The following is a 23,578-nucleotide window of genomic DNA, read 5'->3' on the forward strand; positions in this document are numbered from 1 at the left end:
CTTCAGGACTTCAGCTTCAGAATGGAATGTCTTGAAAGTAGTTATTGTGCCATTTTTTTCCCTGGGTATAATGCCATGGTATGTACATTATTTTGTATTGATACTTTATTTGATTAGAGGGACGTGTTGACCTAAATGAAAAGTTTGCTGTCGTCTCAGTATATTGAAGACGTTTCTCCCCCCCCCCCCCCCATGACACTTTTGTGATTGTGTTTTTTACTCTTTGATTTCAAAAATTACCCTAGAGTAAAATGGACTCTTTTGGGTATACAGTTGTATGAGTGTTGACTACCACTGAAGTCAGGATGCAGAACAGTCCCCCGCCATCTCCCCAGATTCCCTTGGTATCCTTGACTACCGCAGAAGGCAATTCTTTCATCTTCTGCCCAGGAAGTCAAAGCCTGGCTGGCAGGCCAATTGAAGCAGAGAGGGGGAAGGAATCAGGTGTCTTACAGATCAATAGGTGATCTTTGAATTCTTTCCTTTTAGAGCGGTTTTCAGCTCCTCCGGTGCCCTTGAATCTAGCATTTCTTTGTTCATACTCTGCAGAGCAGACGCTTGCCTCTCTCTTTATTGCAACTTCTGATCATCTTTTGCTCTGAGTGAAGACTGTGAAGTGTGTATATTCCTGCTCTTAATTTCATTTATTTATTATTTAATTTAATTTTAATTTCATTTATTTATTGCAATCTACAAAGACTTTGCTAATTTTTGTGAATCTTCCGCAGGTTTTTGTGAGGAAATGTTGATTTTTTTCTAGTCATGCAGAACGTTCTTTTTTTTTCAGTTATGCAGAATATTTTGTATTTTTTTTTTTTTAACGTTTATTTATTATTTTTGGGACAGAGAGAGACAGAGCATGAACGGGAGAGGGGCAGACACAGAATCGGAAACAGGCTCCAGGCTCTGAGCCATCAGCCCAGAGCCCGACGTGGGGCTCGAACTCACGGCCCGCGAGATCGTGACCTGGCTGAAGTCGGACGCCCAACCGACTGCGCCACCCAGGCGCCCCAATATTTTGTATTTTAATTATTCTAGTTTGTTAATTGTTTAGTACAAATTCTCCATGTCCTTATTTTTTTTTCTTTTTGTACTTGATTTATTGATTTCTGTAAAAAAATTAAAAAAAATTTTTTTTAACGTTTATTTTTGAGAGAAAGAGAAATAGACAGAGCGCACGCAGGGGAGGGGCAGAGAGAGAGGGAGACACGGAATCCGAAGCAGGCTCCAGGCTCCGAGCTGGCAGCACAGAGCCTGATTAGGGCCTCGAACCCACAAATGGTGAGATCATGACCTGAGCTGAAGTCAGACGCTTAACTGACTGAGCCACCCAGGCATTCCATTGATTTATTGATTTCTAATAGAATTGGAGGTCATTTACCTGGAAGAAATTTTAGGAGAGACATTTTGGATGGGAAAAACTTTATAAGTAGAAATGTGGTGCATCATTTTCTCTAGTATCCCCTCAATTCTGTCTCCTCCATGCACTGTGGGTGAAGGGGATAGAAATAAGGCATAGTATCCCATCTTTTTCAGAGGTTGTGTCTCATCCTTTGATGGTTCATCATCATTGGTGGCACCACAAATAATTTTGGAATCCTGCCTTGGAATTGTTCCTTTTTATAAGTCTGTGTACATTTTTAAAGATTGGGGTATAAATGACATATGTTAGTTTTAAGCATACTTTAATGCAACTTTCAAATATATAATACAGTATTATTAATTATAGTCACCATGTTATACATATCATCCCAGGACTTTATTTATTTTATAATTGGAAGTTTGTACTTTTGATGCCCTTCTTGCCATTTCTAGCCATTGTGCCCCATGGATCCCTGTGAATCTTTTTATTTTTATTTTTATTTTTTTTAACGTTTATTTATTTTTGAGACAGAGAGAGACAGAGCATGAATGGGGGAGGGTCAGAGAGAGGGAGACACAGAATCCGAAACAGGCTCCAGGCTCTGAGCTGTCTGCACAGAGCCTGACGCGGGGCTCGAACTCATGGACCGCGAGATCATGACCTGGGCCGAAGTCGGCCGCTTAACCGACTGAGCCACCCAGGCGCCCCATCCCTGTGAATCTTTGATGGGGAGTGAGGAAATGAGTAGGAAGCTAGAAAATGTTTTGCCAGAATCAAAACCACACTGAGATACCACCTCACGCCAGTCAGAGTGGCCAAAATGAACAAATCAGGAGACTACAGATGCTGGAGAGGATGTGGAGAAACGGGAACCCTCTTGCACTGTTGGTGGGAATGCAAATTGGTGCAGCCACTCTGGAAAACAGTGTGGAGGTTCCTCAAAAAATTAAAAATAGACCTACCCTATGACCCAGCAATAGCACTGCTAGGAATTTACCCAAGGGATACAGGAGTACTGATGCATAGGGGCACTTGTACCCCAATGTTTATAGCAGCACTCTCAACAATAGCCAAATTATGGAAAGAGCCTAAATGTCCACCAACTGATGAATGGATAAAGAAATTGTGGTTTTTATACACAATGGAGTACTACGTGGCAATGAGAAAGAACGAAATATGGCCCTTTGTAGCAACATGGATGGAACTGGAGAGTGTGATGCTAAGTGAAATAAGCCATACAGAGAAAGACAGATACCATATGGTTTCACTCTTATGTGGTTCCTGAGAAACTTAACAGAAACCCATGGGGGAGGGGAAGGAAAAAAAAAAAAGAGGTTAGAGTGGGAGAGAGCCAAAGCATAAGAGACTCTAAAAAACTGAGAACAAACTGAGGGTTGATGGGGGGTGGGAGGGAGGGGAGGGTGGGTAATGGGTATTGAGGAGGGCACCTTTTGGGATGAGCACTGGGTGTTGTATGGAAACCAATTTGACAATAAACTTCATATAATAAAAAAAAAAAAAGAAAATGTTTTGCCAGTTTGAGTTGTGATGTGCTTTATAATTATCGTGCTTTGGTTAGAATATTACTTTTTCTCGGTAATGTGTTTACTATAGAAAAAATAGAAAGTAGATAAATAACAGAAAACATTATCCGTAATCCCATATCTTTGTCCATTTAGGGCCTCTGGTTATCAGAAATGTTTTTATGAGGGGCGCCTGGGTGGCGCAGTCGGTTAAGCGTCCGACTTCAGCCAGGTCACGATCTCGCGGTCCATGAGTTCGAGCCCCGCGTCGGGCTCTGGGCTGATGGCTCAGAGCCTGGAGCCTGTTTCTGATTCTGTGTCTCCCTCTCTCTCTGCCCCTCCCCCGTTCATGCTCTGTCTCTCTCTGTCCCAAAAATAAATAAACGTTGAAAAAAAAAATAAAAAAAAAAAATGTTTTTATGATGATAAAGAAATAATTTACTTGCTATCCCATGCTATTTTCTAAAGAGATTAAGTGCTAAGGAAGGTTATTATCTGGTGACCTGGTTACGGAGGGAAGAGGGTGGATGGGAGAGAAGCAGCAAGAGGGCAAGAGGTATGTTGTAGAGAATGCGGGGGAATTATAGGGAGTGGGTTGGGAATTGGAGGCCTGGGAAAGAGCCTTGATGAATGGAGGAGTGCAGTGACTGCCAAGACCCAGGACCTGTGGGCTGAGGTGTCAGTGGCTGAAAAGGAACTTGGAGGAAACCAAGGATTTTGAAAGGGAATGGTTGTGACGTTTTGCCGGATAGGGTGATGGAAAATGTCTTCCCTATTTCCCCATGACATCTTCAGGAAAGCATTTATTTCTCATGACTGCATTGTGGAGTTGAAGCTACTGTGGGATGCATTGCATTGTTTTCTTTGAGAAGGTCACGGAGAAAAAATAAAAGCTGTTGCTAGAACACCCCCCCCCCCCCAGCATTTTGGGTGCCTGTTTGTGCGTGTGCATGTATCTTTGGTATACAATGGGATCGATATGGATGTGATTTTTATAGTGCTCTTTGAGTTAATAAAACAGTTGGATTCTTTCTGTATGACTGAAGAAAGCTCTAAATTTATCCTTTTGAAAGGATGTATGCATTATAGATTATGAATATATCTACTTAACACTTCTCTCATTTCTGGACATTTAGGTAGTTTGGAGTTTTTTGCTATTTTAATCTATGCTGTTATCTGTGTTTGTACAATACATTAAAAAAACACTTGGATTCTTTTTTTTTTTTTTTTTTTTTTTTTTTTAAATTTTTTTTTTCAACGTTTATTTATTTTTCGGACAGAGAGAGACAGAGCATGAACGGGGGAGGGGCAGAGAGAGAGGGAGACACAGAATCAGAAACAAGCTCCAGGCTCTGAGCCATCAGCCCAGAGCCCGACGCGGGGCTCGAACTCACGGACCGCGAGATCGTGACCTGGCTGAAGTCGGACGCTTAACCGACTGCGCCACCCAGGCGCCCCAACACTTGGATTCTTAAAAACAACAACAACAACAACAACAACGAAAAACCACGGATTCTTGTTATCTCCTCAGAATGTGTTCATTCCTAACATCCGAGTCTCTGAGCCAAAAAGCATGAACATTTTTAGGGTTTTTGAGAAGGATAGCTAAATGTCTTCCAGATTTACCCGTTTAGTCCTAAATAGTCTGATGACAAGGCTTGTTTCTATCTATACCTTGACAAACGTGGGCTTGCAAATCTTTCGAATATCTGACAATCTGATAGATAAAAATGAGAGGTCACTGCAGCTTTAATTTGCATTTATTGGTTTTATAAATTTAAAAATTTTATTTTTATCTGAAGTATACTTGACGTATATTAGTTTCAGGTGTACCACACGGTGGCGCAACAATTACATACGTTACTCAATGCTCATCATGAGCAGTGGAGTCACTATCTGTGACCCATTACAAAAGTATTGTGATACTATTACAGTATTATTGACTGTATTCCCTATGCTATACTTTTCACCCTGGGTGTTTATATTATAACTGGAAGTTTGTGACTTTTAATCCCTTCCACCTGTTTCCCCGCCCCCGCCCTCCCCACGACTCCGACTCCGTGTTCATTCTCTGTATTGATGGGTGTGTTTCTCTTTGTGGTTGTTCTTTGTTTATGCATTTGTTTTATTTTGTAGATTTCACCTGTAAGTGAAATCACATGGTCCTTCTCTGTCTGACTTAGCATCCTACTTTCTAGGTCCATCCATGTTGTTGCAAGTGGCAAAATTTCATTCTTTTTATGGCTGAGTGATGTTCCATTGCATATATACAATATTGGTTCAATTTGCATTTATTTGAGACCGCGTAAGACGTTTTCTCCCCCATGTTCTTTGGCCATTTTCACAGTTACGTTGCTAGTTCATGTCACGCAGCCCTTTTTCTACTAGAGGTTTGAGGTTTTCCTCCTTTATGTTAACTTACTATATTTTTAGGGTATCAGCACTTTGTCATATATGTCTCAATTTGTCATTTGCCTTTTAACTATTTATGATACTTGAGTTTTTCTGCTTCACCTTGAGGTTTATTTTAATATATATATTTTTTGAGGTATCATTGACCTACAACAAACTACCCACATTTAAAGGGTCCGAGTTGGGAAGTTTTTGCCTTATGTATACCCCTGCCAGGCCGTCACCACAATTAAGATAATGAACACATTCTCTGCCTCAAAGTGTCCTCATGCCTCATTGTAACTCCTCCTTCCACCGGCCCCTCATATTCGTAGGCAACCACTGGTCTGCTTTCTGTCATTAGGGATTACTTGGAGTTTTCTAGAATTTCATATAAATGGAATCAGACAGAATAAACTTTTTTGGGTAACTAGTTATTAAAGAGTTGTACATTTAAAAGCACAGTGAGATACCACTACATGCTTACTAGAGTGGCTAAAATTTAAAAGACCGACCATATACCCAGTGCTGGTGGCAAGTAGAATCTGTACTTTCCCTTGATGGTGGGAATGTATAATGATGCAACCATCTTGGGAAACAACGTGGTATTTCTTCTGTTTTTTTTATTTTTTTTATTTTTTTATTGTTTATTTATTTTTGAGAGAGAGACAGGGCGTGAACAGGGGAGGGACAGGCAGAGAGGGAGACACAGAATCTGAAGCAGGCTCCAGGCTCTGAGCTGCCAGTGCAGAGCCCGATGCGGGGCTTGAACTCACGAACCGTGAGATCATGACCTGAGCCAAAGTCAGACACTCAACCTCCTTAGCCACTTAGGCACCCCTGTTTTCTTCTGTTTTTTAATGTTTATTTATTTATTTTTGGGGGGAGGGGCAGAGAGAGAGGGTGACAGAGAATCCCAAGCAGACTCCAGGCTGTCGGTGCAGAGCCCGACATGGGGCTCGATCCCACGAACCGTGAGATCATGACCTGAGCCAAAATCAAGAGTCAGGCACTTAACCAACTGAGCCACCCAGGTGCCCCCAGTTTGGTATTTCTTTTAAAAGTTAAACATTCACCTACCATGTGATCCAGCCATTCCACTCCTTCGTATTTACAAAGGGAAATGAAAACATAGGTCCATACAGAGACTTGTACATGAATGTTCACAGAAGCTTTATTTGTAATGGCCCTAAACTGGGAATAACCCAAATGTCCATCAACAAATCTGGATAAATAAATTGTGGTATATTCATACTATGGAATAGTACTCATAAATCAAGATAAATGAACTATTGATATATGCAACAGTATGGATATATTTCTTTAATTTTTTTTTTTTTTAATTTTTTTTCAACGTTTATTTATTTGTGGGACAGAGAGAGACAGAGCACGAACGGGGGAGGGGCAGAGAGAGAGGGAGACACAGAATCGGAAACAGGCTCCAGGCTCTGAGCCATCAGCCCAGAGCCCGACGCGGGGCTCGAACTCACGGACCGCAAGATCGTGACCTGGCTGAAGTCGGACGCTTAACCGACTGCGCCACCCAGGCGCCCCAAGTATGGATATATTTCAAAATGATATTTTTTGACGTGGAAGTTTAATATTTTATGCTATATAACTAGCTTAATTGTATATGAATTTTTCCTTTATTGCTGTACTTAGAACTTTGTTGCTCTCAAATTAAATATTTAACTATATAATCTTTTTTTTTTAAGTTTTTAAAGATATTTTATTTATTTTTGAGAGAAAGTGAGAGAGACAGAACACAAGTGGGGGAGGGGCAGAGACAGAGAGGGAGACACAGAATCTGAAGCGGGCTCCAGGCTCGGAGCTGTCAGCCCAGAGCCCTACTCGGGGCTCGAACTCGTGCACCGTGAGATCGTGACCTGAGCCGAAGTCGGCCGCTTAACCAGGCGCCCCGCTATGTAATCTTTTAATACTTTGTTTTTCACACTGTCATTTTTAAACCATCTGGAATTCATTTTGGTTTGAGATGTGAGGTAGGGAATTGGCAGTTCCGTGTTTTTGTGTGGTTAGCTGGCTTCCAGGATTTCTTGGAATTATTTAGGCCTGAGTGTTCTGGTTTGTTTCTCTCCGGTGGAATTTGGCATCTGTCATGTAAATGTTATAGAAAATTCATGGGCATCAGGATGTGAGAGGAAACTTATCCTGCTTTCCAACCCCCTCCCCCCCCGCAAAAAAAGTCATAATTTTCATGAGTTTCATTGTATCCTTTGAAGAGATAGTTTGATATAATGGCAACCATTGTATAAATGCTATTTTGGATCATGTTACTCGTATGTACCCTATTCTCTAAGTATTTCCATTGTTCGTAACTATATGTGTTATTAGTATATAGTGTTTCACCGTTTAGAATTTTCCCGTTTTCTTGCCGTTTTAAATAACGTTGCATTGAACAGCTCCGGGCCTTTTTCCTTCCTTTGAATAACTTGACAAATGGATAGATTCCTAGAAGTAACGTTAACTGGATTAAACACGCAGAAGTTCTGTTTCTTTGTTCTTATTTCCACTTGACTTTCCAACAGGGCTGTGCCAGTTCCTATATTGTGAGGGGGCACATTTGCGTCCCAAGCACCGTTGTGGCCTTGCTTTCTGAGACCGTTACCTATGTTGGATGTCTGCATTTTGTCCGTTTTATTACACAAACGAGTAAATGAATACCTCATCAGTCAGTCAACATGGCTGGCCAAACCGTGCACCTTCAGCCCTCTTCTCTCTCCCCTCCTGCTTTGTGGCAGCCATGGAGGTGCACTGCTCAGACCTCCCTTCAAGAGAAGCGGCTGTGAGGATGTAGCTGGTGGACAGCCTCCGGCTGCCATACTTCCAGATCTGCAGTAGCATTTACCCAAGGCCATGTTCTCCAGGGGCTGCTCTTAGGTCTTAGAGCCCCCAGACTGACAACATACCCCGTGGAGGAGTCCAACTGGGAGGCCTTCGTGTGGGCTAGATACAGACTCCAGGGTTTATTAAGTGGATGGCAGAGCGTTGTAGAAGACAGGAGCTTTGAGATGGGCCATAAACCGGAGCCGCGGAAGGAGGGAGCCTCCACCATTCGTGGGGGTGGGGCTAACAGTACTGGGACGACTTGGAGATGGTGTCGCGTTGTGCACCGCGGCTGTGGTATCGTGGATCGTGGTCGTGGCGTCGTAGCCGTCGGTTGCTTCTCGGTTTGGCTTTTCGTAGCTGTTCTGCAGAGCTGCTTCCATCTGTGGACAGGCGGTGGCGCGATGGGCCTCCCGTGGTCTTTGGTGCAGCGCTGTTTGCTCCTGTCGCACATGAAGGTGGATCTCTCCAGGGAGCTGCAGTGCAGCCTGCAGGGTCCTGGGAACTTGCGCCCACAGCCCGACCCACCCCCGCTGGCTGCAGAGGAGAAGTTCAGGGTGGAGGCAGCCCCGGGGCCTGCCCAGGGATCGGGGCCGTAGGGGAGCGTTTGGCTTTTTATTCTGAGATGGCCACTTGAGACAGCAGGCAAATGAGAGGGGGAAGTCCGGCAAGAGGAGACGGGACTTGCCTGGACTGACGGCCTCTGGGGAACCCCGAGGAGCTCTTTCTCCGCCAGTCTCCGCGGCTTTGCCGCTAGTCAAGGCCTGTGACATCACTGTAGTTGGTGCCACAGGATGTGTGGGTGAAATCGGGGTGTGGGGAGCCGGGTCTTCATGGCAGGGAGGAACCTGAACCCTTGAAAGGGGGAGTTGGGGCTATTCTTACCCCCCGGCCTCCACTTTTCTGCCTCATTTGTTCTCAGGGAATAGGAAACCAAGTATCAGTCGACCCAGGGCAAGGAAAAAAAGGTCAAATCGTTCCCCAATGCCTTAAAGGGAAATTAATGATTGCTACTTATGGGGTTTTTATGCATTCATACACTGCCGGATACCAGGGGCCACCTTCTGGTTAAATCTGATGGCTGTGTCTTAGCTCCGTCTGCCATCACCTCAGCACTGACATCTTCTGAGCACCATTCCCTTCTGGATTTCTACGCACCCATTGCCTGGCTGTCTGATTTCTTTCTCTCTGGCTCTGCTTGCTCTCCTCACCCCAGGGTTCAGGTGGAGCACCTTGTTTGCCATCCTGTGTGAACTTGCCCTCTGGGAGGTCTCTTCGCCCTGCCTGCCAGCACTCTGTTGGGCATGGGGATGGGACCCTTGCTCCTAGGCCCAGCCTCTCCTCTGAGCACTAACTCTGGGGCTGATGAAAGTGGCAGAGAGAGTGGCCTTCTCAGCATCTTAGGAGCTTAGATATAGGGAGCTCACATAAAGTGAGAGAAAGGTATTTTGGACCAGGTTGAGGCTGACTTTTGTCTTAAAACAGGAAAAAAGTTTGAGGACTGGTTTTTGTAGAAGATCGTACACAGGGTAGTGGCTGGGTACGGGGTATTGAGGCCGGTGGTGAATGTTGAGCGATCCCTACCTTAGGCTGGAACTCAGGGGGGTAAGTCCTGCCTCCAAGCCTCCACCTGGCTTGCCTGTCACCCGAGCAACCAGATCTGTTAGCATTCCTGCCCCCCAGCCCTCCTCCTCCATCCAGTTTACCTGGAGTCACCAGGAATCCAAGGGATGCAAAGATCAGGAACAGGAGCTTCATGGCCGAAGGGATGCCTTGGGAAGCATGGTGGCGGTTTAATGGAGTCCGGCCCCTCTGTGTGATGTGCTTGGAGCTACTGCCTTTATAGGAGCCACATGATGCCAGGATACTGGGCAGTGAACCAGAGGAAGAGTTCATTGCCACCCAGAACAGTCAGATTAGATCATAATGGCTACCAGTCTGTAGCTGTGATTGATTTATTGAGCGCTTGTATTCTAGGCTGTTGGGAGGGGAAGAGGCAGAACACAGCACCATCTTTCAAAATATGCTTCTTAGCCAGTGTCGGCAAGGGTGTGGGAGAAACGACTGCTCTTTTGCACCGCTGCTGGGCGTGTTGATTGGTACTGTTTTGCTTTCAGAGAGCAATTTGGCAATATGCACCAGGAGTCTTGAAAAATGCCTGCATTTTGCCTCGGTAACTCTATTCCTGGACTTCGGTCTAACGGAAATAATCGAACAAATACACAAAGAGGTCTATCTCAACATTGTTTACAATAGCAGAAAGCCAAAAGCATTCTAAATGTTGGTGAAACATGGATGCAACTGACACCATGCAGTGATTAGACCTATTGCAGGGACTCATTTACAAGGCGGGCGGCTCACTAAAGACACGCCAACACTTCCTGTTTCAATTAGACATATGTGGCGTCGCAAGAGACGGGCAATTCAACTAACAGTGGCTTAACTCATAGAAGTATCTATTATTTAATCAACAACAAGAAGGGGGTGATTTGGTGGTGGGATGAAGTTAGTCTTGGATCCTTCTGTTCTGCTATCCTCCGCGTGTAGATGCGCTGATTACCAGTTTATTCTCTTAGCCCCAAATCCACCCTTCTTTGTCCTGCTTTGCGATACTGGATTTGAACCCTGGAAAGATGCCTCTTTTGCCAGCTGGCCCTGTGTTAGGCTTTGACAGTGGAGGGTGTTGGAAGTGAAAGAGCGGACCTAGGCCGGCCGATGGAAGAACACCACAAACCGCTCATTTCATTCTGGGTTCCAGTTCTCCATTTTTAAATTCAGCCAAGGAGCCCCATGGCTCTCAGCCCAGCTCCAGCCCTGCTCAGGCCATGCTCCTTCCCCGTGGTGGCCACTCCAGTAGCACCACTGGCTGTGTCCTCAGGCAACTAACTGCCTCACTGCCCGGTGGCCACCTCTGCAGACAGCTCTGGCCAGCTCCCTCTGGGGAATTTCTTCGTCACTGCTCTGTGGCAGCCACATCCGCTTTGAAGAGAATGTGTGAGGTTAGTTCCTCCACTGGAACCCGGAAGTAGCGAAATGTGCTCTTTCCCTAACATTAATATTGCTGCTACTTCAGGTCCATAACCATTTACCTTTTATTTTGTTGATTAGGTCACTTAACAGTTTTTATTTATTTATCTTTTTTTTTTTTTTTTTTTTTTTTGGGCGGGGGTTGGGGGGGAGTAATGCAGTAGGCCCATGTTTATGCCCACCAATAGAAATAACAGCCATTAACTGATCGACCCTTATGACTAAATGGGACATTTCCTAGACTGGTCACCATATCCCTTCTGGGATGTTCTTCCAATTTGCAAAAATGACTTTCCTTGTTTGACCTATGGATACATGACCTGTACCCTAGAGGAGTGAGCAACCATTCCAAAATTTCTGGGACTCACCATGATGCTTCCACAGCTACCGTCTGGAGTGATGAGGGAGTGACTGTCTTGGGCAGAGTAAGAGATCCAGCCCTCTAAACCCTTAGATGTTGCCTTATTCATGGAGGGTTTACAATTAAGCTGAAAACAACAGTATGAAACCTGTTAGTCACGCTAGACAGAGATCACCAAGGAGATTACCTTAGATGTACGATTGACCAGCCTGGGTTCCTTGGCCGACGTATCTTAGAGCCAATAGTATTCTCTTGACTCAGTTGGCCAGCTAGGGGTGGCATTTTTATATTGGCTAATACGTCATGTTTTGTATTAGTTAATGCCAGCTGACTGACTGGGTTAGAATAATAAGTTTCTTGCAGTCAGGAATCGGTAGAATAGTTGACCTCGGCATGCCGTTTAGTACTGTAGAACCACTTCTCTCGGCTTGGTCTGGGGACCCTCAGTACCCGGTTTAGGAAAGAATTCTAATGCTGCTTATTGTTCTAGTTATCTGTTGCTATATAACAAACTGGTTTAGTGGCGAGAACCACAGTAGTCGTTCACTTAGCTCGTGACTCTGCAGTTTGGGCAGGATTCAGGAGGAGAGGCTCATCTCTGTTCCGCATGGCATCACCTGGGGCACGTTAGCTGGGGCTGGAGGATCTACTTCCAAGATGGCTCGCTCATATGGCTGCCAGGGTGGTGCTATCAGTTATAAACTCAGTGGGTGTGAGGGACCTCTTCATTTAGGCCTCCCCATGTGGCCTTCCTTACAGAAGGATGGCTGGATTTCATAGGTGAGCATCCCAAGAGATAGGGACTAACTTGCTGATTGCCTCATCTTTAATAGGTGTAACTCAAAGAACATCAATCAAGGCTGAAGAATCAAGTGATAAAGGTATAGACATATTTGGCAATGTAGAGATAACATTGAGAAAGTATTGTATTGACTCATATTGGATGTGTTGGAAAGGGAGGAGAGATAAAAAATATGCTAATTCTATCATTGTTCTAGAAGGAAACCAGTAGATGCTGTAAAAAGAAAAGGACATCTAAGGATACTGTATAACGTTATTGTTATAAAGATGACCACTCAAAAGTCTAAATTTAATTAAATATCTGAAACCTAAATATCAGAAGACCACACACACACACTACCTAGTGAATGACTTTTTAAAACATAAAAAATACATAAAGTATTTCAGAATTCAGACTGAATATTATCTGCCCTATCCATAAATATAGATGCTTAATTCATTCACCCTGAAAATTTCATATTAGATCATAAAGCATACCCAGCGCTGCACTGTATATAAGATACCTAAATTTCTGATTCAGAAAGAAGGGGGCTTCTGTCTCAAAGTGTTACAGACATACCAGTACACCTGTCTTGTCTGCCCCCTTGAGACCTGGAGCAAACTGGCTTCTCCTGGAGTGACACCACTGCCCTATAAGCTGGAGCATGTGTTGGGGTCATGGTAACCTCTGTCTTCTTGGCTTGCCCTTCTTGGAACCTCTGCCTATGAGGAGGGAGGGTGATCACAGTCCAAGTATTCTTGACTTGGTGCTCCTAGGGGAGAGCCTGCACCCTAGGAGTGGGAGTTAGGTGGGGGAAGGAGGTCTAGTCTTTTGGACTGTGCTTGCCTTGACTAGAGTTGGGGTGAAGGCAGGAATGAGAGATACTTCTCCTCTGGTGAAACTGGAACCCTATCTTTGGAGTCTGGAGGGAAATAGTCACTGTCTTCTGAGCTGCCCTTGCCAAGAGTTCATGGACATTGTGTGTGTGTGTGTGTGTGTGTGTGTGTGTGTGTGTGTGTGTATGTATTGGGAGCAAATGCTGGCCCCAGTGTTGCTAAATTAAATTACTAAATTTAATTTTTATTTTATTATAAAATTATTTTATTTATTTATTTTTAAGTAGGCTCCACACCCAAGGTGGGGCTTGAACTCATGACCCTGAGATCACAGTCACATGCTCTATCAACTGAGCCAGCCAGGCATCCCTATAAGGGTTTTTTAAATTTGGTGTTTCAGAGACTCTTGAGTGACTAGTTCAGTGCAGAAATTCCCTGTCCACCCACCTCCACATATTCCCACGTGTAGGAACCCTCCAGATTTGACAGGTGGTTCTCAGACCTATTTGCCTGGTCCTGTGGTTTTCAAACTATAGCATGTATCTGAGTCATGCAGAAGATTGGTGAAAATACATGTTGTTGAGCCTCTACCCCCAGAGTTGCTGATTCAGTGGGTCTCAGGTAGGTCTAAGATTGGCATTTCCCATGGTGTTGCTGCTGCTGGTTCAGAGACCACACTTTTTTTTTTTTTAATTGAGGTATAATTGAATATGTTATATTAGTTTCAGGTATAGAATATAATGATTCTATATGTGTATAGAATTCCTATAGATTTAATTCTAATGCTAATTAGATTTAATGCTAATTCCATTAGCACACATAATTACAGAGTTTCTGTTCTCTTACAATGAGAACCTCAGATTTGCTCTTTTAGCAACTTTCAAATATGGAATACAGTATTATTTTTATTTTTATGAAAAAAAATTTTTAATGTTTATTTTTGACAGAGAGAGAGCCAGAGCATGAGCGGGGAGGGGCAGAGAGAGAGACACACACACAGAATCCGAAGCAGGCACCAGGCTCTGAGCTGTCAGCACAGAGCCCGACGCGGGGCTTGAACTCATGGACCGCGAGATCATGACCTGAGCTGAAGTCGGATGCTCAACCGACTGAGCCACTCAGGTGCCCCTGCAATACAGTATTATTAAATATAGTTTCCATGTTGTACAGTACATCTCCATGACTTATTTATTTTAGAGCTGGAAGTTTGTACCATTTGGTCCCCTTCATCCGTTTTGCCCACCTCTGGCAAACTGCCCACCTTTTCCCACTGCCACCTCTGGCAACCATCAGTCTGTTCTCTGTCTGTGAGCTTGGTTTTTGTTTGGTTTATTCCACATATAAGTAAGATCATACAACATTTGTCTTTCTCTTTCTGACTTAGCATAATGCCCTCAACCCATGCTGTTGCAAGTGGCAAGATTTCATTCTTTTTATGGCTGAATAAGATTCCATTGTATATGTAAACCACATCTATCCATCCATCGATGGACACTTAGGTTGGTTCCCCTATCTTGGCTATTGTAAATAACCCTGCAGTGAACTGGGAGGTGCAGATACCTTTTCCAGTTGGTGTTTTTGTTTCCTTCAAATAAATACCCAGAAGTGGGATTGCTGAATCAATGGTAGTTCTATCTGTAATTTTTTGAAACACCTCCATGTGGTTTGCCATAGTGGCTGCACCAGTTTACGTTCCCACCAACAATGCACAAGGGCTCCCTTTTCAGAGACCACATTTGAGAACAACTGGGTGAATCTTACATCCAAGGCGGGATTTTCTCCGTGTCGGGGCACATGTTAGTGCTTTTATTGTTGTGCGTGTAGCCCACTTTCATTTTTTTGTTTGTTTCTTCACTTCCATTTCTTTCTACTCTTTTTTTTTTTTTTTCACTTAGTGTTGCTGACGATGTCATCTCTGTGTGTGCGTGTGTGTGTGTGTGCATGCACATGTCTGTATGTATTTGCTATTGTTGGGGGGAATGTAATTAAAAATAAAATCTCTTCTCAACTCATAAAACCTCCCCACAGACGTAGAAGAGAAAGAAAACCGTTTTGTCACTAAATAAGCATTAAACTGGGACGTGATGCTTACCGTAGACAATCTGCTAAGAGATTGCAAAGACCAAAATCTTACCCATTTCTATAGCCAAGAAGATACAACTCATTACAGACATCTTCTCAAGACAAACACTCCCTAGCCCTGAAGAGGACCAGAAAGTACCATTTGTCACACATTGCTGATCCTAGATTCACTTGATACGTAGAGTGGCTTCTCTGTGTTTGCTGATTGGTTTCACTCAAAGGAAAAACAAAATTCTCATATCCTTGTGGCAGGTGGTAGTTTTGAAACTTAGAGCGAGGAGCCTGAGGAACCTGCTGAAGTTAGGCTCCTACCTACCCACAAAAACTGTGACTACATTTCAGAGAGGTGGCTCCCAGGTCTTTGAGAAAGACATTCCTGGGTTGTAAAGTGGTCAAGAAGTCTATTTACATTAAAAAAAATAATAATAAATGTTTTAAAGAAAGAGAAGGAACTTACAAGTTTTCTAAAGTAAATGCTCTAAGAAAAGGGAGGGGAGGGGTAATAAGTCTCTAACAGGGAGAATTAAGGCTCTTTCTTTTTTTAACTTTAAACAAATTTTCATTACACAAAAGTTGCCACATAGTTGGCTGTTTCTCTACTTTGTACACAATTATTCTTGCTCTCCACAGAAAGACTGCTTCTTAACTTTTCATCTGGTGATGGCAAGTATGAAAATCCCGATTTTAGGGGCGCCTGGGTGGCGCAGTCGGTTAAGCGTCCAACTTCAGCCAGGTCACGATCTCGCGGTCCGTGAGTTTGAGCCCCGCGTCGGGCTCTGGGCTGGTGGCTCGGAGCCTGGAGCCTGTTTCCGATTCTGTGTCTCCCTCTCTCTCTGCCCCTCCCCCGTTCATGCTCTGTCTCTCTCTGTCCCACAAATAAATAAAAACGTTGAAAAAAAAATTAAAAAAAAAGAAAATCCCGATTTTAACATCATAGTAGTAAAAATGCCTCTTTTTATTCAAAAGCACAAAATACATTCTTTGTGAGCATGGACAATGACAGCAGTAAATCAGAATTTGTTGTCAACCGAAACCAGTAACTGATGGCTATCATGATTTTCTTAAACACCAGCCAGACTTTTCTTCAGTCATTTCCTCCAGTGGAATTCTCTGAAGTTATCGTTGAAGGGCCCTGCCTTGAGTTTCCCCTCACAGTTCATTAATAATGGAAAGGCACTGTTCTAGGAATTAGAACATTCCACCTTCCATACCCCCTCCCGGTCCACCCATTCCTGGGTCCTTTTCTTCTTTAGGAATTCCGGTGACGACGACTTCTGCTATAGTTAACAGAAAGGCAATTCTAGCAGTATCTTTCTAGTAAAGTAGTTCTTAACACCCTTAGTTGGATCAGTGACGCCTTTTCCCACCGTCATTCAAAAAATCTCCAAAGCACAGCGTCATAACCAACTTCTAAGGGACTTTGCATACGTTTCTCAACTATCAAGGATCCTTCAACACCTGCATTCTTAGCAATGGTCATCGCAGGAATTTTGAAGATCTTCGTTAGCTGGAGTTATCGGATCCAAGGCTGGAATGCACCAAAGCAGGGCACAGCCCCTTCCCAGAGAATCTTCAGTAGCAGCTCGTGGAGCATTGAGGGCATCTGTGACTCTGTCTTTCTTTCCACTCACTTCAGCATCATTTGTCCCAGCCTTCGGCACAGCTACTCTGAGAGTTTTGCCAGATGTTCATTCAGCTTTTCTTTTTCTTATTCACTAGTTGTGATATCTAACTGTTGATTTCAAGTGATTTTTTTGGATACGTTTTTCAATTTGAGCCTTGTTACCTTTTCTTTTTAAGAGCATGGAATCATCTTTGGTCATATTGACCTCTCCAACTTTTCCTAAGTCATGAAGCTGAACATCTTCAAGATTTAGAGTCAATCTTTCTTCCCCAAACACTGCACCACCAGTAGCAATAGCCATGTCTTTAAGCAATTTTTTTTCTGTTGTCACCAAAACCTAGAGCTTTGGCTGCTTACCACCTGAAGACCAACTTTTAACCTATTCAAAACAAGTGTACTCAAAGCTTCTCCGTGAACATCTTCAGCAGTTATGAACAGGGACTTGCAGTGAGCATTGGCATTTCAAGAGCAGGTACAACAGACTGGACACTAGAAATTTTCTTTTTTTTCTGTTTTAGACATTTTCTTTTCACTCAGTAGAACATAGTCATCTTGGAATTCACATTTCTTTTTTTATATATTTTTTTAATGTTCATTTTTATTTTTGAGACAGAGAGAGACAGAGCATGAGTGGGGGTGGAGCAGAGAGAGAGGGAGACACAGAATCCGAAGCAGGCTCTAGGCTCCGAGCTGTCAGCACAGATCCTGACGCGGGGCTTGAACCCACAGACCGTGAGATCATGACCTGAGCCGAAGCCGGACGCCCAACCGACTGAGCCACCCAGGCACCCCTCACATTTCTGATCTTTTGCTGTGTTAATGAAGTACAGAGAAATATAACCTCGATCAACCTTTATGCCTTCAATAATTTCTAATTCATCGTTTCGTGTTTTTCCAACCTTTACTGTGATGACGCCCTCTCTTCCAGCCTTTCTCATTGCATCGGAAATGATGTTGCCAACTTCTTGGTCTCCACTTGCAGAAATCTAGCCATGTGAGCAATTTCTTCTGGGGCTGTCACAGGTTTAGACTGCTTCTTAAGTTCAGCGCTTACAGCATCAACAGCTAGTATCACACCGCTCCTGACGTCCACTGGCTTAGCACCTTTGCTAACCTTCTCGAAGCCTTCCTTGGCAATAGAGCGTGCCAGGACACAGCAGTAGTGGTGCCATCGCCAGCCTCTTCGTCTGTGTTATTGGCAACATCTTGAACAAGTTTAGGGCCAATATTTTGATACTTATCTTTTAAGTGCATGGACTTTGCAACGGTCCTGCCATCTTTGGTTACTTTGGGACTTCCCCAACTCTGTTCAATAATCACTGTTCTTTCCTTTGGCCCCATAGTAACGGCTACAACATCCGCTAAAAGGTCTATACCTTGGAGCATTAAGGCTCACGTATCTGCACCAAATTTTGTATCTTTGGAGGCCCGAGTGAGACGAGGAGCCAGTGCCCTGGACCCTGGCCTACTTTGGCAAAAGACTGCAGGTAACTGAAACATTTTTGCAGGGCAGTGGCAGGGCGTGCGGGCAGCAAGGCAGGCCAACGGAGGCGAGTGAGGCAAGGCTCATCTTTTTCATTTGTGTTTACCCTTACACTGTCCTGCTTGCTGTTGGCTTTAAGGGAGGATTTGGGTGTGTAGCAAACTATTTTCAGTATGTATATGCCTTTCTTTCAGTTCCAAAAAGTTAATTTTGATGTTTTTCCTATAGGTTCTTGTATTGGATGCTTATTTTTATCTTCCCTTTATGTATTTGTGTTTTGTGTCAATTACATAAATAATATGTTATATCTTTTCTTTTAATCCTATGATTTTTTTATTTTGAAAGAGAGAGAGAGAGAGAGAGAGATCATGAGAGGCGGAGGGGCAGAGAATAATGAAGAGAGAGAGAAGCTGACAGTGTGGAGTCTGATGTGGGGCTTGAACTCATGAATGTGAGATCATGACTTGAGCTGAAGTTGGATGCTTAACTGACTGAGACATCCAGGCATCCCAATCCTATGAATTAAAAAAAAAATTTTTCCGATGTTTATTTTTGAGAGAGAGAGTGAGACAGAGTGTGAGCAGTGATGGGGCAGGGAGAGAGAGAGAGACAGAAACACAGAATTTGAAGCAGGCTTCAGGCTCTGAGCTGTCAGCACAGAGCCCGACGTGGGGCTTGAACTCACAGATGGTGAGATCCTGACCTGAGCTGAAGTTGGATAGTTAACCGACTGAGCCATCCAGGCGCCCCAGCTGTGAATTTTTAAAACATTCAAAACATTTAAAACATTTTAAAACAACGTTAATAAGAATTGCTAAAATAAAAATCCCAACAACACCAATTGCTGGCGAGGATGTGGAAAAAATTGTATCTCTTGAATTGCTGGTGGGAATGCAAAATGGCCCAGTTACTCTGGGAAATAGTTTGTCAGTTTCTTTTAAAGTTAAACATCAACTTCCCATTGGACCTAGCAGTCCTACATGTGGGTATTTGCCCTAGTGAAATGAAAACCTAGGACTACCCAAAAACCTATAAACAAATGTTTATAGCAACTTTGTGACAGCCCTAAACTGGAAAAACCCAAATGATCTCAATGAGTGAAAGGAGAAAAAAAAAAATCTGCACTAGATCTCTAGAATATAATACTATTCGGCAGGAAAGAGGAATGAGTCATTGATGCACATGGAAAATTGGATAGACCTGAAAGACAAGCTGAGTGAGAGAAGCCAGTCACAGAACATTTCATTCAGCGGGTATCCTAGGAAACAGCAAAACCACAGTGATGGAAAATAGATCAATGGTTGCTGGGGGTTGTGGTGGGATGAGAGTTTGAATAGAAAGAGGTATTTTTTAGGTGATGAAGCTATTATTGTATGTTCTGTTTGTGGCGGTGGTTACACGAATCTAAATGTGTCAAAATTCAACACCGGGGAATAAGGCGGGGACTTGGTGTGGTGCTACGGTATCTTTCGTCTTGGGTGTCTGTCGTGCCTTTTGCCCAGCTTCCAACCGCACTATGTTGGGACAGAGCATCTGGAGGTTCACAGCCTCTGTGGTCTGTAGGAGCCACTCTGAGGAGGGTCCAGGGGAGAATTTGCCATTTTCAGTGGAAAACAAGTGGTGGTTACTAAATATGATGACTGTGTACTTTGGATCTGGATTCACTGCACCTTTGTTTATAGTAAGACACCGACTGCTCGAGAAATAAGAATGTTTTAAGTAATCCATTAAGCAGATGTGAAAAGGAACATTTTAAGAGGTGCGATCTCTTTTCAAATGCTTGAATTCAACATACCCGGTATGTTTGTTAATGAACTTGAGGCATGAAAAACAACCATGTCAAAATTCAAAGAACCGTATGCCAAAAGAACAAAAAGCCAAATTTACTCAATGAAATTGAGCAAATTATACAATAATTGTATCATCCTATGCTTATGGGTCCTTAGCTTCCTCGCGACAATTTAATATGTCCAAGAGCTCTTTTCACATCTAAAAATGTGGATCCTCAGGATTCTTTCTAATTTTACATCACTCTACGCATATGGATGTACAGTGGTTTAGCTCAAAACAGTACCCTTTTGATGAACTTGTATCTTATTTTTCCCATTTCTCCTTTTACAAACAAAACGGGAATGATTATTTCCCATCACATTTTTTTAAAAGATTTTATTTTAAAGTAACCTTTACCCCCCCAACATGGGACTCGAACTCACAACCCCGAGACCAAGAGTCGCATGCTCTACTGACTGAGCAGCCAGGTGCCCCTCCCAGCACTTTATTTTTTTATTTTATTAAAAAAAATTTTTTTTTTAACGTTTATTTATTTTTGAGACAGGGAGAGACAGAACATGAACAGGGGAGGGTCAGAGAGAGCGAGACACAGAATCTGAAGCAGGCTCCAGGCTCTGAGCCATCAGCCCAGAGCCCGACGCGGGGCTCGAACTCACGGACCGCGAGATCATGACCTGAGCTGAAGTCGGATGCTCAACCGACTGCGCCACCCAGGCGCCCCTCCCAGCACTTTAAATGGTTCTTCTATTTGTGGTCATGCTGCCAGTTCTACGCACGGTTTAATTTGATTTCTTTTGCTTTTAATTTTTAGGGATTGCTTTAAAAATTTTGATATTCTTATATTAGGTTAAATATTTAAATGATTCCAAAGTCAGATCTTCCAAATAGGGTATATTCAGAGAAGTCTAGCTTTTTTTTTTTTTTAAATCTGTCTTCTCTGATTCATTTCTTCCTGCTCCTCTAAATAGATGTGCACTTAAATTTTTTCTTTCCTTTTAAAAATAAATGTATCTGGGGCGCCTGGGTGGCGCAGTCGGTTAAGCGTCCGACTTCAGCCAGGTCACGATCTCGCAGTCCGTGAGTTCGAGCCCCGCATCAGGCTCTGGGCTGATAAATCAGCAAATTCTCTATTGATGGACATTTACATTTTCACATCCTCATTACGAGCAATGCTAAGAAGGAAATATAGTACTTAGACATCTTTGTGAACTTATCCATTTATTCTATGCTTGTTAATTCTGGGTCAAAGAGTAGCATAGTTTCGTTCTGTTTAACTTTGTTTTAGACATTGAATATATACTGCAAATTGCTCTCCAAAATATACTGCATTGATTTAAACTCACAGGAACAGTACTCAGTTGTCCCTGTGTTGTCTCACCCTTACCAACAGTAGCTAGAAAGTGTATTTTCAAAGACTGGATGCTAGTCTTCCAGATATTCTGTGAGAACTCCGCAAATGTATGCAGTAGCCAATGAGACAGTCTGACCAAATACTTTGGCCCTAATGGCGGAGATTTCTGCTTTATTTTACTTTATTACTTGCTCACTGCTCAACTTTTGATCTCATTTGAAGTCGTATAAAGATTAGAGCTCCAGGCAAGTGACATAGGTAGTTCTGTCCATCCGCCCCACTGCACTGTCCCCAAACATGTCCCTATCCTTCAGGCATGAAGTTCTTGCCTCTGGCTTTTGCTGCTCCCTTGTTCCTGGCTTCAATGACCGTAAGTAACCTGGAATTCTCCATATTGAGGAGAGAGTGATGGAAGGGAAGGGAGATGAAAACAAAAGCATTAGATACATTTATTTTTTTTTTTAATTTTTTTTTTCAACGTTTATTTATATTTTTGGGACAGAGAGAGACAGAGCATGAACGGGGGAGGGGCAGAGAGAGAGGGAGACACAGAATCGGAAACAGGCTCCAGGCTCCGAGCCATCAGCCCAGAGCCTGACGCGGGGCTCGAACTCACGGACCGCGAGATCGTGACCTGGCTGAAGTCAGACGCTTAACCGACTGCGCCACCCAGGCGCCCCATAGTTACGACTCTTAATCTGAATCAATTGTTTCATTTGGGACTGCATATTGGTGCATATTGGTGACTTTCTCATTCTGTCATGTGAGGAATACATCTTTTTGAGGTCCACTACCATATGTGTGATGAAAGGGTGCAGGCATGCTATGTCTCGGGTGATAACGTCTCAGGCCTGGCTGAATTGAAGTAGCCATCCTTGTGCCTAGGTCACTTTCTCTAGGCACCCCACCAGCCGTCTGTCCACTCAGTTCTTTACTCTCTACTTGCCAATCGTGGGATCACTGAGCAGGTGTCTTACTGTGTTTGGGGCACTATCATAGAGTAACGTAGAACAGGAAGTGTATAAACAACAGACATTTATTTCTCATTTCTGGAGGCTGGGAAAGCCAAAATCAAGGCTCTGGCAAATTCAGGGTCTCATGAGGGCCTGCTTTCTGGTTCATGGACAGCTGTCTTCTCACTGCATCTTCACATGTTAGAAGGGGTGACCGAGCTCTCTGGGGTCTCTTTTGTAAGGTTACTAATCCCATTCCCAAAGGCCCACCTCCAAATACAATCACATTGGGGGGTATGATTTCAACATACAAATTTTTTTTTTAAGATTTCATTTTTAAGCAATCTCTACACCCAACGTGGGGCTCAAACCCACAACCCTGAGATCAAGAGTTGCATGCTCCACTGACTGAGCCAGCCAGGCACCCCTCAACATGTGAATTTTTAAAAAATGTTTATTTATTGTTGGGAGAGAGAGAGAGAGAGAGGCAGTGGGAAGGGAATAGAGAGAGGATAACAGAGGATCTGAAGCAGGCTCCTCACTGACAGCAGAGAGCCTGATGTGGGGCTTGAATCCACAAACCGCAAGATTGTGACTTGAGCCAAAGTTGGCCGCTTAACCAACTGAGTCACCCAGGCTCTCCTGACATGTGAATTTTGAGGGGACATAGACATCCAGACTCTTAGTCTTCTAGATTTGACCCTAGGTTGTTGGTTAGCCCAATTTGAACTCTATGTGCCATCACCAAGGCATTTCAGCCAATCACTGGCGGAAATGTCTGTCTCATGGAGTTTCTTAGTGATTGAATTGAAGGTTCCAACTTTATATTCCAAATCCTTGGGTTCATCATATGAAACAGGCATAGCCTTGTGGAATGTATTAGTTTGTGTGTTAAGCAGTGAACACCACAGATTAACCTCTCTGACTAAATATGGAGACAGGGATAATTTGTAATAGAAAACCAACTCAAACCAATTTAGGCACAAAAAGACATTTATCCACCCAAATTTCTGAGGTGTCTAGAAATGTGGCTGCTTCAAGCAAGCCTGGTCCAGTGATTCCAATGTCATCAAGCTTCTCTATCCATATGCTTCTCTCTGGGTGTTCATCTTGTTCTGCGGACAGAATTCTCTGTGTGATAGAGAATGTGGCCGAAAGCAGCCCCAGA

At 43.4% G+C, this 23,578-nt stretch overlaps 1 protein-coding gene, 1 long non-coding RNA gene and 2 pseudogenes across 2 annotated transcripts in view; 2 read left to right on the forward strand and 2 right to left on the reverse strand.

Annotated features, from left to right (window-relative positions):
• The window catches only part of LOC147582697 (uncharacterized), a 146,537-nt gene that overhangs the window by 949 nt on the left and 122,010 nt on the right, over positions 1 to 23,578 (forward strand). The window lies entirely within an intron of this gene.
• DEFB132 (defensin beta 132) lies at positions 8,365 to 9,882 on the reverse strand. The gene is made up of 3 exons (XM_086699882.1): positions 9,828 to 9,882; positions 8,551 to 8,658; positions 8,365 to 8,504 (listed from the first exon to the last, which is right to left on the reverse strand). The coding sequence occupies exons 1-3, from the start codon at positions 9,877 to 9,879 to the stop codon at positions 8,365 to 8,367; spliced, it is 300 nt and encodes a 99-aa protein (XP_086556008.1). The 5' UTR covers positions 9,880 to 9,882.
• Positions 16,397 to 18,332, reverse strand: LOC112869033 (60 kDa heat shock protein, mitochondrial-like; annotated as a pseudogene).
• LOC112869381 (cytochrome c oxidase subunit 7C, mitochondrial pseudogene) lies at positions 19,263 to 20,023 on the forward strand (annotated as a pseudogene).

The sequence above is a fragment of the Puma concolor genome, chromosome A3 (assembly GCF_028749965.1).
Source record: "Puma concolor isolate L17-30 chromosome A3, mPumCon1.1.hap2, whole genome shotgun sequence".
Classification (NCBI taxonomy): Eukaryota; Metazoa; Chordata; class Mammalia; order Carnivora; family Felidae; genus Puma; species Puma concolor.

What these genes read in the sequence shown, in the direction of transcription:
- DEFB132 (XM_086699882.1), bottom strand. Translation starts at nt 9,879, where the DNA reads ATGAAGCTCCTGTTCCTGATCTTTGCATCCCTTGGATTCCTGGTGACT. An exon ending in TGGATTCCTGGTGACTCCAG is followed by an intron (nt 8,659 to 9,827) that starts GTAAACTGGATG and finishes TCTCCTCTGCAG; the next exon opens with CCAGCGGGGGTGGGTCGGGC. An exon ending in CGACAGGAGCAAACAGCGCT is followed by an intron (nt 8,505 to 8,550) that starts GCACCAAAGACC and finishes GCCTGTCCACAG; the next exon opens with ATGGAAGCAGCTCTGCAGAA.